The 16,876-nt window shown below is 42.5% G+C and overlaps 2 protein-coding genes across 2 annotated transcripts in view; both read left to right on the plus strand.

Annotated features, from left to right (window-relative positions):
• Positions 1 to 8,168, plus strand: part of mindy3 (MINDY lysine 48 deubiquitinase 3) — a 24,817-nt gene extending 16,649 nt beyond the window's left edge. Inside the window, exons 12-16 of the mRNA XM_046045995.1 lie at positions 881 to 953; positions 2,631 to 2,703; positions 5,357 to 5,444; positions 6,346 to 6,417; positions 7,180 to 8,168. Coding sequence (XP_045901951.1) covers positions 881 to 953; positions 2,631 to 2,703; positions 5,357 to 5,444; positions 6,346 to 6,417; positions 7,180 to 7,329 — 456 coding nt within the window. The 3' untranslated portion in view covers positions 7,330 to 8,168. The remainder of the gene's footprint in view (positions 1 to 880; positions 954 to 2,630; positions 2,704 to 5,356; positions 5,445 to 6,345; positions 6,418 to 7,179) is intronic.
• A 2,856-nt stretch (positions 8,169 to 11,024) lies between these two features.
• The window catches only part of itga8 (integrin, alpha 8), a 40,641-nt gene continuing 34,789 nt past the window's right edge, over positions 11,025 to 16,876 (plus strand). Inside the window, exons 1-4 of the mRNA XM_046045994.1 lie at positions 11,025 to 11,409; positions 11,808 to 11,938; positions 14,799 to 14,899; positions 15,042 to 15,165. Coding sequence (XP_045901950.1) covers positions 11,216 to 11,409; positions 11,808 to 11,938; positions 14,799 to 14,899; positions 15,042 to 15,165 — 550 coding nt within the window. The 5' untranslated portion in view covers positions 11,025 to 11,215. The remainder of the gene's footprint in view (positions 11,410 to 11,807; positions 11,939 to 14,798; positions 14,900 to 15,041; positions 15,166 to 16,876) is intronic.

The raw sequence follows: 16,876 nt of genomic DNA on the forward strand, positions 1-16,876 counted from the left end.
GACAAAGGAGAGCGTGAGAGAAGTTCAAACCTTGAGCTACTTTTGCTTATCAGATTCTAAGTTCTAATCATTTACAAAAAGTTCCAGTTCCCAAATTGTATAAATGTGAGGCAAGGGGTTTTATTTGCTGTTGACGATACAACAAGGACTTTGTTTGAAGCATGCTGAGGGCCTTAGAGTAGAGAGAAGTGTTCATTTAATTAGCATGTACATTGTAGGCCAGTCGAAAGGAGATACACCTTCTTGTACATATACACACCCCCTCATTTGTGATCTCCCTGCCAACACTGCTCTATCTTAACTTCGCCAACAAACAAACACTGTAGAGCTTGTCATAAATCACAGGCTGTACATGTAACACTCGATTTCCTGATTGTGTGTTTGGAGTGAAAACAAGCCGTCTAACTTTATCAGCAGATCAGTTAATAACCCAATGGATTCCGGTGATTGCGCTGACCCCTTAGATTACACATAGTCACTCACACATCCATGTACAACGTACATTAGCAGTGCATCACACGCTGCGGCATTGGGCGGTACTGTGTGTTGACGGCATTTTTTCACTGTAGTGTGTTGTACATTAGTGCTGCTAAACCTTGTCAAGAACAATCAAAGCCTGTTAGTTGTGAGTAGATGTACTTCACACTGCACTGTTCTAATGTTTCAGCACTAATGAAGCCACATTTTCCCATAATGTGATAATTCTTCCTCTCGTCCCAGCTCTATCTCTCCGTTCACCATCTTTGCAACAATCTATCTATGCAGCCACTTTTAGGTCATACTGTCATGCGTATGTCATCTTTCACCTTATTCTCTTCTCTTCCTCCACCTTATTTCTCTCATTTATTTCTTCCTATCTTTCTCTTTCTATTCCTTGCAGGAGATGTCCCTGGTAGGTCCAGAGTCTCCATCAGAACAGGCAAGGAGGGTCTTCCAGTCATTTGATCCTGAAGGTAATGAACAAAAAGTGTTTGTATCCTATGTAGTGTACACATTAGTATTATTATTACGATGCTAATGATTCACGTTTCCAGCGCTTCACCCCCTGCACATTTGTTTTTATAGACCATTGTACTTTATTTGCTCATTAGTACACCAACTATACGAAAGTCCTGGCACACAGATGTACATCTCTACACACACTAAGCAAACAATACCCTGGCCCTGTTGTCTTTCCCTTCCCTTCCCTTCTTCCTGGTTGAGCAGATGCATTTATAACCTCCACTGCCCTCCTCGCCTTTTTTTTTTCTTGTTTCATGTCTCCATTACTTTATTCTGCAGGCAGAGCGAGGGTCTGTTTCTCTCCTCTCATCTCCACTGTTGTTGTTTAGGTTGGTGAGATCAGCTCCTCTTACAGCTGAGTCAACTGTCCACCTCCTTCCCCGTCATCCTCGCTTTCCCAAAACTCCTCTCCTGTCACTTCCAGATGACTGGGGTAAAAGGCGAGGGGAAGGACACAGAGAGTGACACGGTGACAATAGGAAGTTAAAGAGAAGGCAGACAGTAATATCAGATTAACTGAAAGTCTGAAGTCTACAGAGCTCATTCGTGTAGCCTCAAGATTATAGTGCGGGATGTTAATGATGATAAATGTGTGTGTGAGATAAATCTTGCCATCTGAAAGCAGTCTTGCCAGCTTCGGCAACTTCGACAACAAATATGTTAACTTAACTGTCTGTCTGTCTTGTTTTTTTGTTTGTTTTTTGTTCCTCATCTGTCTTTTGCTGTTGCACAAACTACCACTTTGCACATTCTCAAATCCATTCTGCCATCATCTGCCAGGATATTCTGCAAGCCATATGGTCTCTTTTCTCGCAAAGACACACAAACACATGCATGGGCTACAGTAGGTGTGTCCACAGACACATGCAAGAAGGATGTACTCTACATTACACACACATATATTCAAACACCGCAGAGTATACGCACATGCCGCACAGTTGAGTGCTGTGTAAAGGGGTCATAAATCTGTCTGTGTCACATGTAGAGTCAGCACAGCTCCCTGTGTTGTGGAAAAGGGGCGCCAGATGCATTCAAACGCACTCAGCAACCCACTGTCTCAGAATATATATTTTATTTAATGGTTGGTATTTGTCACTGGCCCAATGTAGAGTCTGTGTGTGTGTGCACCCTCTCTGCTCTCTGTCAAACTGTCAATTGTCATTCTAAGAGAATAACATTTGGCATTGAAAAGCCGAGATTGAGTTGCTTGAGAGCGGACAAGCCGAGCGCTTGTCAGTTAATCATCTTCACAGCACACTAGGGGTATACGTATGTATCTCAGGCCACACAGGCTCACATGGCAATGTTTAAATGAGACAAAAATTGTAAGTGCCCGGACACACTCAAATACCGTTTCGGGGGAAAACACGTGTTAGTGTTTAAAGCTTCTCCTCTCAGGTAAAGCAGTCATCACGGCCGTGGAATGTAGGTCAGAGAGAAAGGACAAGGTGTGCGTGTAGGTTTTTTTTTGTTTGTTTGTTGTTTTTTTTTTTTTTTAAGTTGTCTCAGATGAGTTAATTCCCCAGGGCCCGTGATGTAAATAGTGCCTGTGCCATATGTGTGTAGGTGTGTAGGTCAGCCAGTGCATCAGTCTCTCTATAAGTCTCTTGTTCTCTCTCTCTCTGCAGATAATGGCTTCATCCCAGAGTCTCTGCTGGAGGACGTGATGAAAGCCCTTGACCTTGTCTCAGAGCCCGAGTAGTAAGTGCTTACGTGTGTGTGTGTGTGTGTGTGTGTGTGTGTGTGTGTGTGTGTGTGTGTGTGTGTGTGTGTGTGTGGCACCTGTAGAGCTTTTAAAGTTCTGACTCAGTCACAGCCAGGCCAGGTCAGCAACCCTGTGCTCATGTTTCACTACTAGACTACTATAAAGTAAGGCCAGAGAGAGCCCACTATAAAAGCTTAGAAAGAAAGAAAGAAAAAAAAGTCAGAAACAGAGGCTTAGAGGGAGATCATTAACAGCAGGAAGAAAGACTGAGAGAGGGAGGAAACGCTTTAAAGTGCCGCTTCAAACAGAAGCACGTTCTCATCTGAGGAACACTAAGCCCTAATGCTGCAGCCATGGGCCTGGCCAAGTAACTGGACCACTGATCTGCTCTGCAGACCCCCAGATGGGCAATACATCACAACACAACACAGCAAACTGGGGGGAGATTCCCAACGCAAACAGGCAAGTCTCAGTCCTCGCCACACAACGGGAGTTATTGCAGGGATTCCACCATGTGAAAAAGTAGCATTTTTTGTGCTTGGGGACACATTATTTATGGAAGATGAGTACAAACTGTTTTCAAGTTGCCTGAGTATTTCTGCGTATCATATGACCTATGACCATCAGCTGCTTCCATTTGTGGTAAACCAACTTTGTGGATACAGACTGCTCTCAGCAAAAGTCATGATACAGCTCCCAGGAGTTATCTGTGTTTTTTTTATCTTATGTAATTAAATTATGAGTGTAAAGTTGCCACTAAAAAACATAATGCCTTCAGGTTTTTAGACCAATTTAATGAACTATTAAACAATCTCCCTCTTAGAAGTGTGACGCATATTAGTATTAAAAAGACAAATTTATCAAAATGTTATTTTATTCCAGTGTGGCCGAGAATGCAAAGATATGTTCTTATAGCCTTATAAATTGCCACGGGTTTATGGTGACATTATCAAGTGATACTAGCAGTTTGAAAAGCCTCACGCAAGTAAATGCAACACTGAAATTAATGAAAGGAAAAGTTGTGTTATTCCCTTCCCATCATTTGTCTGTATGTAATTCTTAAAGAAGACAATGCACAGTTACAAATGATATACCAGTCCAGACAGACAGACAGCTGACTGCATTATAGCCCAGGAGGATGGATTGGACACAAGCAATAATTGTGGCATGCACAGTGTAGGAATTTGCATGCAATCACCATCTCATGTCCAGTCATATACAGTCATTTAGTGGATACAGCAAAACCCCACTACAAAGGACAACTGTAAATCCCGTGATCCCCATCAACAACCAGTTGATTTGTAGGGCTGTCCCCGACTAAGGATTTATATAATCAAATCAAAATCGTCAAGTCCTGCCTACAGTCGAATCGTGTGTTACACATGGTAGCTCCGCTTTAATCTTGAGAATCTGCAGAGCTGCAGTCTCTATTAATTCATTCTATTCAACTGACACTGTAAATTTCCAAAAAACTGAGGCTTTTTAAAGACCCTTTTCTCTCTCTCTCACACCTGTCATTCACCGGTCTTGGGTGAGTTTTGCGTGCATAATGTGCTGCCGACATCTGCATGCACGTCGTGGTTCCTCGCGGGTCTATTTCAAGTAGCCGGCTATTTAAAAACGATAAAATATTCTTTGTGTGGTTCATCGACGGTGATAAATTATCCAAAAGTCCCGCGAGGTGCGGACAACTTGGCACAACACCAGTGGAGCTGGGGCTCACTCTCTTCAGCAAGTGTTCCTCTTCCACCACCACACACACGCTATGCCTACACATGCGCACTGACGACCCAGGGTTAGGGTTACAGTTTTGGATTTATTTACGCACTTTTAAAAACATTTATTGAAAGTTTTATTCTTTTTACATGTTTATTTACAGCATTAAACATTGAAATGTATATTGTAATAGGCTGTATATTAACTTATTGGGAGACAGCTGGTAGTTCTATGTAAAATGAGACGTTGAGCACCCCCCATGTCGCCAAAATGGTATGATCCTTGATTCGCTGCGAAGCTTCGACTGTGAGATGGACAGTCGAATCAGGCTCCGCCCATCGAATCTTCAACTATTGGGGGTCAGCCCTAAAAATGTTATATTTTATTAATCCCTGAGGAGTCTTCCCTGCAAATGAATCATAAGGTTTGCTGTAGAGCACCACATCTGACAATTTTAGGGATTCATAGTGTTTCTTGACGACATTTCAGCGGGGTCACTGTCTACTCTGCATGTTATCCTGCTGCACGTGCTACTTGTAAAAATCAATAGATGAGGACCCAATCAGTGCCTTCGCTGTGTCTGGGTATAAACCTCGCTTCTCTCCTCATTGCCTTAAAAGGGCAATCTGACCAGATTTTTTTTTTTATCACGGTGGAATAATAATAACACTGATCTAACACGTAGGAATGTCTGGTAAGAGGTATATTTAGTTACACCACGGTATTCATGAAAACATGTGCGCTTTCACCAAAACATGCATCATGAGTCTACACTGAGTGATGAAGTGACCGTAAATTTGACTCGCTTTTTATGTACTAAACATCTCAGACTGTTTTTGTGACCTGAATGTTCTTTCTTTCTGGTTTCTCTCTCTGAATCTATTTTCCACTGCTCACTGTTTGCTTTCCTTTCCTATCTCTGTGTCTTCTCAGTGTCAGTCTGGTGAAGAGTAAGCTGGATCCAGAAAGTTTGGGCGTAATTCTTCTGGGCCCGTTCCTCTTGGAGTTTTTTCCTGATCAGGTGTGTGTGTGTGTGTGTGTGTGTGTGTGTGTGTGTGTGTGTGTGTGTGTGTGTGTGTGTGTGTGTGTGTGTGTGTGTGTGTGTGTGTGTGTGCAGAGGTAGTCTTCCATACAATCCATATCATGGTTAAAACACATGGACTAAGAGTCTTAGACACATATATGGGTGACACTGGTGTCTATTTCCCAAGCTTATGTGGAGTGCTGTTTTAGCAAATCAAAGTTTTTTTTTTTATGCCTAAAACATTCCTGTGGCGTCTAATGTGAAATGTGTGCGTGTGTGTTAACCATCATATGACGTTACTTGCCGAGAAGCTTAGAAAGAGCGGTAAGACACCTTTTATGAGGCAGAGCATGAGAGGAAGACAAGAGAGGGAGAGATAGAGGAGGGAACTGTGTTAAAGTGATCAGGGCTTTAGGGACTCACCAGAGGAATGGCCCCAAGCCGCAAAGAAATTATACTACCATTAGCCAACTGGACACACACACACTCAGACACACCCGGGATTGGGGCTAGGGTTAAGGTTTCATATATAGGCATATAAACACGAGAAGCTGGACACGCTCTCAGACAACACACCCTATTACAATTCTGCACCTTTTAAGTCAAAGCCATGGGAAGTGTTTTGGCTCAGTGTCATTGTTCGGACGTTTTTGTAGTGTTGGCTGTCTTCTGGTATTTGCAGTCAGGCTTTGTTTCAGTGCACTAACACACATACATTTAAATGCAACATGTGGGATTTACCATTAAGCTTTGGATGCAGGCAAAGATGTCTCTGTTTGACTTTTGGGTTCAAAAATGTTCTGGCACTGCAGCTCTTTACCTCCATCCCTGTGAGAACAGTTTGCCCAGAGACTCTCTAACAACATTGCATGTTTTTCACTCCCCGTCTGTGTTTCAGGATTCAGGAATCCCAGACTCATTTCCCATCTACCACTACAATGGACTTAAACAGTCTAACCACAACGAGCGGGTATGGCACTCATATTCAGCTTTTTTATAGCAACTGATGGTGGCATTTCCTGTTCATTCATGTGTTCTCTGTCTATCTGCCTATTAATTCTTTCTTTCCTTTCATCATTCATACACACACACACGGTTGGAGGCAGCCGGCCACTCCAGAATAAACAGTAGCTATTGCGAGCCTAATAGCCTGTCCATCCATCCAAAAACCCTGGCTTAGCCTCTTATTTCTCCAAGTCATTTCAACACGGAGGCCACTGTCAGCAGCCTAGCTGTGATAGATGGTCAAACACAGGCCTATTTGACGGGCTTAGTGTGATGGATGATTGTCAATGGATGTGGTGGCTGTACAAAAACCTGTTACTCAGGAATATCACTTTCTTCATTCATCAACTTTGCCTACCTGAAAATGCAGGAAGGGCACCACATGTGTTGCCCACACAAAAGCACACGCCTACACACTCACACGCACACACACACACACACATAGCAGCAAGGCGCCTATAAGGTTGTGATGACAATTCCATACCCATAGCTCTAGATGGGATTAACAGACCTGCTGACAGCAGTCCCCTGCAGCTGATGTGCTTGTGTGCGTGCGTGCGTGCGCTTGGGAATGTCTGCTTTATCCTTGCATCCATCCCTTGCAGCTCACCCTTGACCCCTTCATGGGAAGAGTTTGATGGAGTTGAAGCCTGTCAAAGTTGGCAGAAAGTGTTGAAATTTGTGTGTTTAGTTAACTGTGTATTGACCTGTGTGCGTGTGTTCTCAGGTGGAGTATGTGGAAGGAACGGCTTTGGTGCTAGGCTTTGAGGACCCCATGGTTCGGACAGACGACACTCCAGTCAAGCGCTGCCTACAGACCAAGTGGCCCTACATCGAGCTGCTGTGGAGCACCGACCACTCCCCGTCACTGAACTAGCACCAACGCGGTCTGTGTGTGTCTGCGTATGTGGATGGACCGCTTCTACTCCACACACACACACACACACACACACCCCCGTCTCCGGCTTGCCGCACGCTGACCCTGAAAGGTCTGCAGGTTACAACAACTGACACATACACAACGGAGACAAATGAGAATGAGGGGAAAAACACAAATGCACACAAGAGACTGAGACAAACACTTTCATGGACTAAACCTACATGCCTGAGATCCATTGTCATTCTCACTCAAACATTCCACAAAAATGCAAACTCACCTTTTACAGTTCATGCTATTGTACGTTCACCATGGCTTGTTGATGATGTGATTATTTAAAAAAACAAAAAAACCTGAATGACTGCTCTGTGCTGACACCTCTGCTACAGTTTGGCAGTAGACTTCTAGACACTGTTTAGACAGCCAACTGGTTTGGTTCAGTGTGTGTCACAAAATCACATTCTGAACCACACGTACAGCCAGTCGACTGTGAAACACTACTGTTAATTCAGCTATAGGACTGTTTGAGGGAAAACCTACCAAAGCCTTCCACATATGAGAAAACAACACACACAGACAGAACCACACACTGTCACACCCACAGCTAAGAATTTACAGCATAAAGGGACCAACCCAGACACGGAGAGCTGGAGATCTGAACAGTTTTCTTCAGTGTTTTCACCAAGATGATGCTGGTTAGGGTACTTTGTGTCTGTGTGTGTATGTGTATGTGTGTGTGAGTGCATGCTTCATGCACCACACAAGGATGTTGGGCAAGTGCTCGTGTATTTATTATCTCACTCAAAAGTTCTGGAATAAACACCTTTTTTTTGTTCAAATGCTGTGTGGTTTGGTAGCTTTAAAATCCTGCATATCCTCCTGTGTCTTTTTTCCCCCTCCTAAATATTACGTCCTGACCCCAACTTTGGACAACCTCAGGTTTCAGGATGTCCAAGAAGGTCTGTCTGGATCCCCTCAACACTAAATCGCACACCAACCTATGTTTCCTGTACTCTCAGTAATTCACTAAATCCCCAAGACACTGATGGTGTAAACAAAACGGAGACAAAAGACTGCGTGTTTATCTTTGCTCATCATCAACATTTCCCAAAAGAAGATAAATGAAACGTCAACTTTTTATAAGGTCTCCTAAAACACAGTTGCATATAGGAATAGCATTTCATTATCATTTAACTACTTAGTCCTGGCTCAGGATGAGACCTAGATTTATTAACTCAGTGTTTATGCATTTGTTAGTGCTCCAGTATGCATCTGTGCGCAGGAGTGTGTGTCTAATGGATTTGTCTAATGGAGAAAGGATGTGGGCCTAATCTGACTGCTGCTGCTTAACTCTCATTACTATTTTGTAAAGGGAGAAGGGGAATGTGGGCACAGTGTATAGAATATAAAACACTACTGTGCATATGCAATAATCAATCCAGAATGACCTGCAGTAAAATCTGTGATCAGAACATACTGGCAGACTGATGTAACCTGAGTAGTATGTGAGTTAATGTGTGTATTACTGGAAAGTGGATATCTGTGAGAAATTTATTGGCTGTAAACAGTGAAGAAAATGATTATCGATCAAAGTGCACACACACATTCGAGCAATGAAATTGAGCTGCATTAAAACGCTACTTACCTGGCCATATAACACAGCCACACTAAAGCCAAATGGGGCAAAAGAACAGAACCAGGTCTGCCTGCTGCCTCCTCACTCCGTCACCATCATCATCTTCTCTTTCCTGTTCATCAGTGAGACGAAAGTAAGGGTACACATCTGTCTTCTATGTGCTTGTGTTTGGCGTTTTTTTTATCCTGTTCATCTTAGATTTACATAGAAACAGATGAGAAAGAACAGACTCTCTCTCTCTCTCTCTCACACTCACACTCACACTCACACACACACACACACACACACACACTTCACTGTTGCACAAAATGGATCAGGGGAATGTGACAAGGTGAACCAAGCTTGCACTCTGTAATGAAACACAGAAAGGAGACAAGATTACTGGAAAGGATGGATGAATTGATGGCTGGGTTGAAGGAGGAGAGCAAGGCAGGTAGAGGGTGTATGGAGGCCAGAAACTTCTCCATCTGGCAGGTCAAGGTTTGGGTTCTTCTCACACACACTCTTTACCACACCTTCTCACCTGGTTCTTGTCAGTTATAGTTGGAGATGATCATTCATGCTTTCATTTCCTCTTGTTTAGATTACTGCAACAGTCTTTTTACTTGTTTGAGCAAGAAGGAGCTTTACAGTCTCCAGGCTGTTCAGAACTCTGCTGCAAGGCTTTTAACTCACATTAACAAAAAAGCACACATCACACCTGTTTTAGCACAGCTTCACTAGTTACCAGTCCAGTACAGAATTCAATTTAAAATCATGGTCCTCACTTTTAGAGCCCTGCATGGTCAAATTCCTCTACATCTCTGAGTTAATACAGCTTCATATTCCCGACCCCTAGTCTGAGATCATCAGGTCAGAGGTTGTTAGTGGTTCCCCACACTCATTTTAAAACCAGAGAGGATCAATCATTCCAACTAGTGGCACCTAAGCTGTGCAATGCATTGCCTCCCTTTCTACGTTGTGTGAATTCTAACAATTCTTTTAAAAAGCAACTGAAGACTCTGATATTCAAGCAGGCTTTTAGTGGGGTTTTTATGGCTGTTTGTTCTATGTTTTCCATTTGTATTTAAATTGTCTTATTGTATTTTACATTGTTGTATTGTATCACATTTTATTGTGAAGCACTTTGTGATTTTTATCTGTGAAAGGTGCTATACAAATAAACTTTACTAACTTACTTCAACTTCAACTCTCCTGACAGAAAACACGCGCCAGTGCCTTTAGCGCTGCTCCACTGCAGCTTTACTACACCGAGAGGCTGGCTTTGGAGTTTAATTAATCACTAACGTGCCCATAAAGCTTAGTTTAATTAAAACACATTTGGGAGTTTGGCAAAACGTAGCCACATTCATCTCTCTTCCTCTCTGCACCACGCACGCACAGAGAAATGAGTTTTAGATGAAATAAATGTTCGGAAGTGTGCTGAGCTAAATGTATAAAAACCAGGCTGGTCTGGCCTGTCAGCTTTGTAAAACAGTTTTTCAATGCAGGGTATTATTTTCAGCAAGAGCGAAGTATGTTACCTCGGAGGTTTAGGGGGGAAATCGCCTGGTGTTGAGTGAAACTGTGAGCGGGCCAGACTCCCTGAGCGTGCGCAGCTCAAGAGCTTTATGCTGTAAGTCGACATAATAATTACTGACATAATTATAAGAGATATTTCTCAACGGAAGGAAATGCAGCCCATCAACTGTATGGTTGAACAAAGTGACAAATAAAAAGAAGAAAGTGGTTTAATTTATGAACTACCACTCTTTGCATTTGGGTGCACGCACGCCAAGTCTCTGCGTGCGCATGTGGCCATATTTCTGGACTGATTTGAGAAAATGTTTTAAGGTACTTTAAAATTATTTATTGTTTCAGGGGGAAGCCAATAAATTCGCCACATAAAATATGTCTGTGCCATATAAGGAGCGGTGACGCGCCAGCCCCGTAGCTCGCTCAGATGTGGTTTGTGCCTTGTGTATGCGTGTGTGTGTGTGTGTGTAGGGGGTAAAGTTTTGTGCAGAGGGCGGGGGCGCGGCTGTGTAGTCTTGAAGCTGAGATTCTGGACAGACCTGGTGGTTTCAGGGTGTCAGGAGGCAGTTTTAGGGGAGCGCAGTGATCCAGTGACAGCAAGTTGGCGAACTTAACTCGGGACAAACCCAGCTTCACCTGTACGGAAACGCTCTCTGTATATATATTTTCTTCTATCTCTGTCACAGTTCCCTCTCATTTTGGGGGGAATAGTGCGCAGCTGACTGTTCAGTGAAGATGGAGTATGTATGGGACTGTGTTTCCTCTGCTGGGATGTTTGTTCTCGGTGTACTGTCGGTGCTGTGGCCGGCGCTAAATGGAGTTTGGAGTTTTAACCTTTACGCAGAGCATCCTACGGTTTACAGGGGTCCCGGTGGAAGTTATTTCGGTTATTCTGTGGACTTCTACCAAGCTACCGCCGACAGCAACACGTGAGTGGCAACATCAGAGCTGAAGTTGTCCCATCAGGATGCTGCAAGATTTATAATAGGCTATCCACATGTACATGTACATATCTAGTTTAACCTGTCAAGAGAACTTTAAAATACAGTAGGAATAGAACTGAATCCAAATGATGTGAGGTGGAAAAATAATACATAAAAAAATTTCTTTATCTCTGTAGCTGCATACTCTGCACACACTGTAATAGTTCAGATAAAGCATGAGTGTTTCAGATTCCTGCTGCACAGAGTGAAACAGAATTATGAAACAGAAAAGACATTGAGATGTATGGATGAGCCAAATTGAGTGCATTGACTGCACACATTTGAAGAATGCATTGTACACTCTCCTGCATGTCTTGCATGGTTTCTCTTTTTTTCCCCACCAGAATCAGTGTGTTGGTGGGGGCACCCAAGGCGAACACCTCCCAGCCCGGTGTTGTGGAGGCTGGAGCCGTCTACTACTGCCCATGGCCTGGACTCCCAGACAGCTGCAGACAGATACCTTTTGACAATTCCAGTGAGTAACCTGAAAGCTTTTTCAATTATTTTCCTATCATTGATCAAAATTAATTCATGGCAGACCTCCTGGGGGCCCCACTGGGTATAATGATGTTCCATAGACATAGATTTGTGCCGGTGGACATATAAAGGAATAACTTCACTGTTACATTGAACCAACTGTGAGACACATGCTCAGCAATGTCACTGTATTATGAGGAGTATTTTATCGAATAACAGAAATGAAATTTAACATGCATTTAACATGCAAGCATTAATTTCACTGAGGTCCAAGTGGATCCTTTTAAAGCCATAGGTGGCCCCAGGTGTTACTGCATTTGGAGCCACTGGAGTTTCATAACCTGTGTGTCTGGTATGTGCGTGTATCTAAGTTCGGCACGTGTGTTGTTGCATGAAAAAGAGAGATAAGACATGTGGGTCCCATCAGCTTCATCTACCAAAAAAAGGTGGCTCGCAGGTTTGCTGGTGCAAGCCTACATCACGCTGATTATGGTTTTCAATATGTTATCATCAAGGGTAACTGTGCAATCAGCCTTTGTTTGTGCATCTAATGTCTCTGAGCAGTAAGTGTATGTGCAAGAGGAAGAGAGAGAGAGAGAGAACAAGTGAGAAAGCAAGCTGGGGGGGTAAACTGTGTGCACATGGGAATTTACTTCCCCTTCGGAGTAAAGGGGGATTGGATGAGGTCTGCTTTTTATTAGATCTTGAAAATTTATCCCTGTCTCGTTTCCCCTCCCCTTCTCTCTCTCTCTCGCTCTCTCTTGCTCTCCATCAGTCTATCCCTCTCTCTTTTTGTTCTTTGGTCTCTTTTGTGAGGACGTCTATCATCTTTGTGATGGAACTTACCATTTATAGTTCATTTTGTGGTGGAGGTGGTTCTGGGGCTCTCACAGAATCCGACCTTCAACTATTCCGTTGGGAGAAACTTATTTATCAGACAGAATTAAGAGAAAGTTGGAAACGTACAAGAACATCATTGTACCAGAGTGATTAGTATCAAAAGCTCAATACATACAGACAAAGTTCTTAGTTTACAAATGCCATCACCATGTACACATGCATGAGTATGATTGGATGTTGCTAGTCAGCTGCTTGCCAATACACTGCTAATGCAGAAGCATGAATGAAACAGCTGATAATCAGCTGATGCAAGCAGGACTTAATTGTCCTGTCTGAACTAAAGGAAGACTCCATGAAGATGAGGATAAACCTTCAAAGTGAGGAGCATTCTCTTTGCGCTCCCTAAAGTTAATTATAGGTTACTTTTCACAAAGGGGTTACTTTTAGTGTGAAGTGTTTTGGGGGAAATTTCAGGTTTTGGGGATATAAGAATAAACATAGAGGAAGAAATGTGTGTGCAGTCATGCATGTGTATCTATTCACTAGAATGGGTGGGTATGCACAAGGTGATTGATGACAGTGGCCAATGTGGATATTTCTAGAGTTACAGCAGAGCCTTTATTACAGGTATAAGCTAGACTAAGAAACACATACACACTCATGCACACTGTACAAAATATCAGCACGAGTGGTGAACATCTGTGTGTACTGTACTGGTTAATATCCATACGTCAGCTTCACATATGCCTGAGTGTGTATGTGTGTGTGTGTGTGTGTGTGTGTGTGTGTGTGTGTACATGGCTTCAGTGACATTATGCAGATGCGTCAAGCCATGCCAGTGTAGCAGAGGGATTGAGACAGGGGCTGATATGGTGATAGTCACACTGGGTCCATTGATTTTTAATCTGCCAGAAAATGATACATGCACGGATCATAAAATGATTTAGAGCAGCACAATGTTTTTTTTCTTTATAGAAACTTGATACAGGGATTTGCATGTCTTTCGTCACATTGAAACCGTACCACACATCCACAAATCTGAGAGCTTCACACTACAGCCAGTCCTCTGCTGTAGCCTCAAAGCAGCTAAACAGGGTTGGGTGTGTCTATTAGAGTATACTTCATTCACTACCTTAATTTCCAAACCTGTCCTACAATTAAAAAGAATTTCCTTCCAGTCATAAGGTCGTTTCTTTAACCTTTAGGTCCATGATATTGCTGCTCATGAGAATGAATGCCTTTCATACTCGATAGTAGGGATAATTCATTTGTTGTTAGCATCATTTATATAAAAGCATACAAACGCACAATTTGGAACTAGGTAGGATCAACATCATGCAAATGATGATTGAGACAAGAAAATAATTCATATTTGGATTTAGAATCAAATGAATCCTATAAAAAACAAGCGAAAGGCCACTGTACACCTGTCTTTATGAATTGTCTGCCTGTGTGCCTATTTAAGTGAGTACACATGTGCTAAAAGAAGGTGTTTAATGAGGAGGGGTCTGCATGGCTGTAAAGAGACCCAGCTGGTCTTTAATAACACTGGAAAATATCTGTAACAGAGCAAAGACACAAAGCTGACATAAAGCTGACACTTTATTCTAAGTCAGCTGGGAAATGCTCACAATGTGCATGTACACACTTGTTTCTGTGTCTGTGTGTGTATGTGTGTAAGTGTAGGCCCAGTTAGAGTAACTCTCCTAAGTGCTGTTATATTTTATAGGAAAGGCTTTGACTTAAAAAAAAAAAAGCCTCCGGCATCCTGACAAATGTCTGTTTCTGGGGGCCAAATGGTGTTTTGATGTTTGTTATAGGGCTGTATAAGTTGGTGTTTTTTTGTTGTTTATCAAGGACACATTTTTTCCATTTACACAGAGCTACAGGCCTGGATCTACATTACCACAGTCAATATCAGTTTTCACTGGCACCATTATGAAATGTCTTTTTCATTCTCCTTTTTATGTCTTTTCCACTTCCGCTTTTTCTCTGTCTCTGTCTTGGTCTCTCTCCAGATAACAGGATGATAAAGGTAAACGGCACCAGAGAGCCTCTGGAGTTTAAGTCGCACCAGTGGTTTGGAGCATCGGTCAGGACACACAAAGGAAAAGTGGTGGTGAGGAACATGATGCCAATTCGTATCAGACATGTGTCATCTGTATCATCGTATATGCTTAAAAACTACAGTTTTGCTACCTGCTTTTTTAAAGTTGCCATTTAGGTAAGTATTTCTTTAAATTTAAATATTTGTTGTGTAGGCATGTGCTCCTCTTTACCACTGGCGGACAGTGAAGCTGAGTGGCGAGAAGGACCCCGTGGGGACCTGCTATGTGGCTGTCCAGAACTTCAGCGCCTACGCAGAGTACTCACCCTGCAGGACCAGTGAGTCACCCTGCAGCCTGTCTCCAAGTGTCTCCATCTCCCTTTTATTGCCTTCCAACCTCCCTTCCTTTGTTTTTCTTTTCTCTCTCTCTAATACACTTTATACTATCTTCCATCTGTGTAATATGTCATAATATGGCATAAAGTATACATACAGTGCACTGACTCAAGTTCAAAGAGTCAGCACACCCAAATCGCAGACACACCTCTGGTAGTATCTAGCCGGGTTTTGATATATCTTTCTCTGAGATGCCACTACAATTAAGGTGAATGTAATTTTGTTTATGGCATTGCAGTAGTATATTTAAAGGTGCCATATGTAGTTTTCAGTGGCCTCTAGCAGTTAGGTTTCTGATTGTAATCACTACCTTCCCAAGCATGTGCTCGTGCTCATGCTCATGCTCGATTTAATGAGCGAGCCAAAACAGACACCAACACACCGGGCAACAGCTTCACACAAAATGCTGGAAACTCAGGTAAACTCCCTCTGCAATGTTACAGTAATATTTTAATCAGTTTGACGTTGAACTAATCCAGGCTTGTTGCATGATAACGTTACAGCTGAGGAATTCTCAATTGCTATTTTCAACTTTCAACTGAGAGGCTTGACGATGTCAGTATATCTAAATTTAATGGATGATAGCAAAAACGTTTAGTGAGCTAGACTGAATAATAAAAATGAGATTGTAAGTAACGTTATTGTAGTGAATGGGTCTTCCACTGTGGTGTTGTCCTGCACCATTATGTTGCATTATTGTATATTACATGGGTCACGTAAGTTGTAGCGACTGAGACTGGTGAGGAAGCTATGTACCTGTGTACTAGTAAAACAACAATAAATCTAAATTGAATGTTACAAAGCAAACAATACCACATCCATGCTAATCTAGCTGACTGCCTCTGCCTGTTGGTTTTAGAAATCTTTCCACATTTGCTTTTTTCATCATTACATCAATTCTTCCAGGCTAAAATCACTTGACATGACACTTAACACTTTGACATAAAACTGGTGGTGCACAGGATAGTAATATAGATTGTGTTAGCTGAAGTAATGTGGAAAGCCATACAGTTACAGTATTATGCAAATGATAACTAGCCACTTCTCAGTGTTAGCCAGCAACCTAACATTATCTAACTTAAGCCAACTAAAGCACAAAATCACAATACAGTGGGGGAAAAAAGTATTTGACCCCTTGCTGATTTTGCAGGTTTGCCCACTTACAAAGAATGCAACGATCTATAATTTTAATCATATGTACATTCTAACAGTGAAAGACAGAATCCCAAAGAAAATTCCAGAAAATCACATCATATGAATTTATTAAAATTGATAACCATCTGATGAGGAAAAACAAGTATTTGACCCCCTGGACAAACAGCATGTTAATATTTTGTAGAAAAGCCATTATTGGCCAGCACAGATGTCAAACGGTTTTTATAGTTGGTGACAAGGTTTGTGCACATTTCGGCAGGGATGTTGGCCCACTCCTCCCTGCAGACAGCCTCCAAATCATTCAGGTTCCGAGGTTGTCGCCTGGCAACTCGAATTTTAAGCTCCCGCCAAAGATTTTCAATTGGATTCAGGTCTGGAGACTGGCTAGGCCACTCCAGAACCTTGATGTGCTTCTTCAGCCACTCTTTTGTTGCTTTGGCGGTGTGCTTAGGGTCGTTGTCGTGCTGAAACACCCATCCTCGACCCATCTTCAGCTCT

This window comes from Micropterus dolomieu, linkage group LG03 (assembly GCF_021292245.1).
Source record: "Micropterus dolomieu isolate WLL.071019.BEF.003 ecotype Adirondacks linkage group LG03, ASM2129224v1, whole genome shotgun sequence".
NCBI classification, from domain to species: Eukaryota; Metazoa; Chordata; class Actinopteri; order Centrarchiformes; family Centrarchidae; genus Micropterus; species Micropterus dolomieu.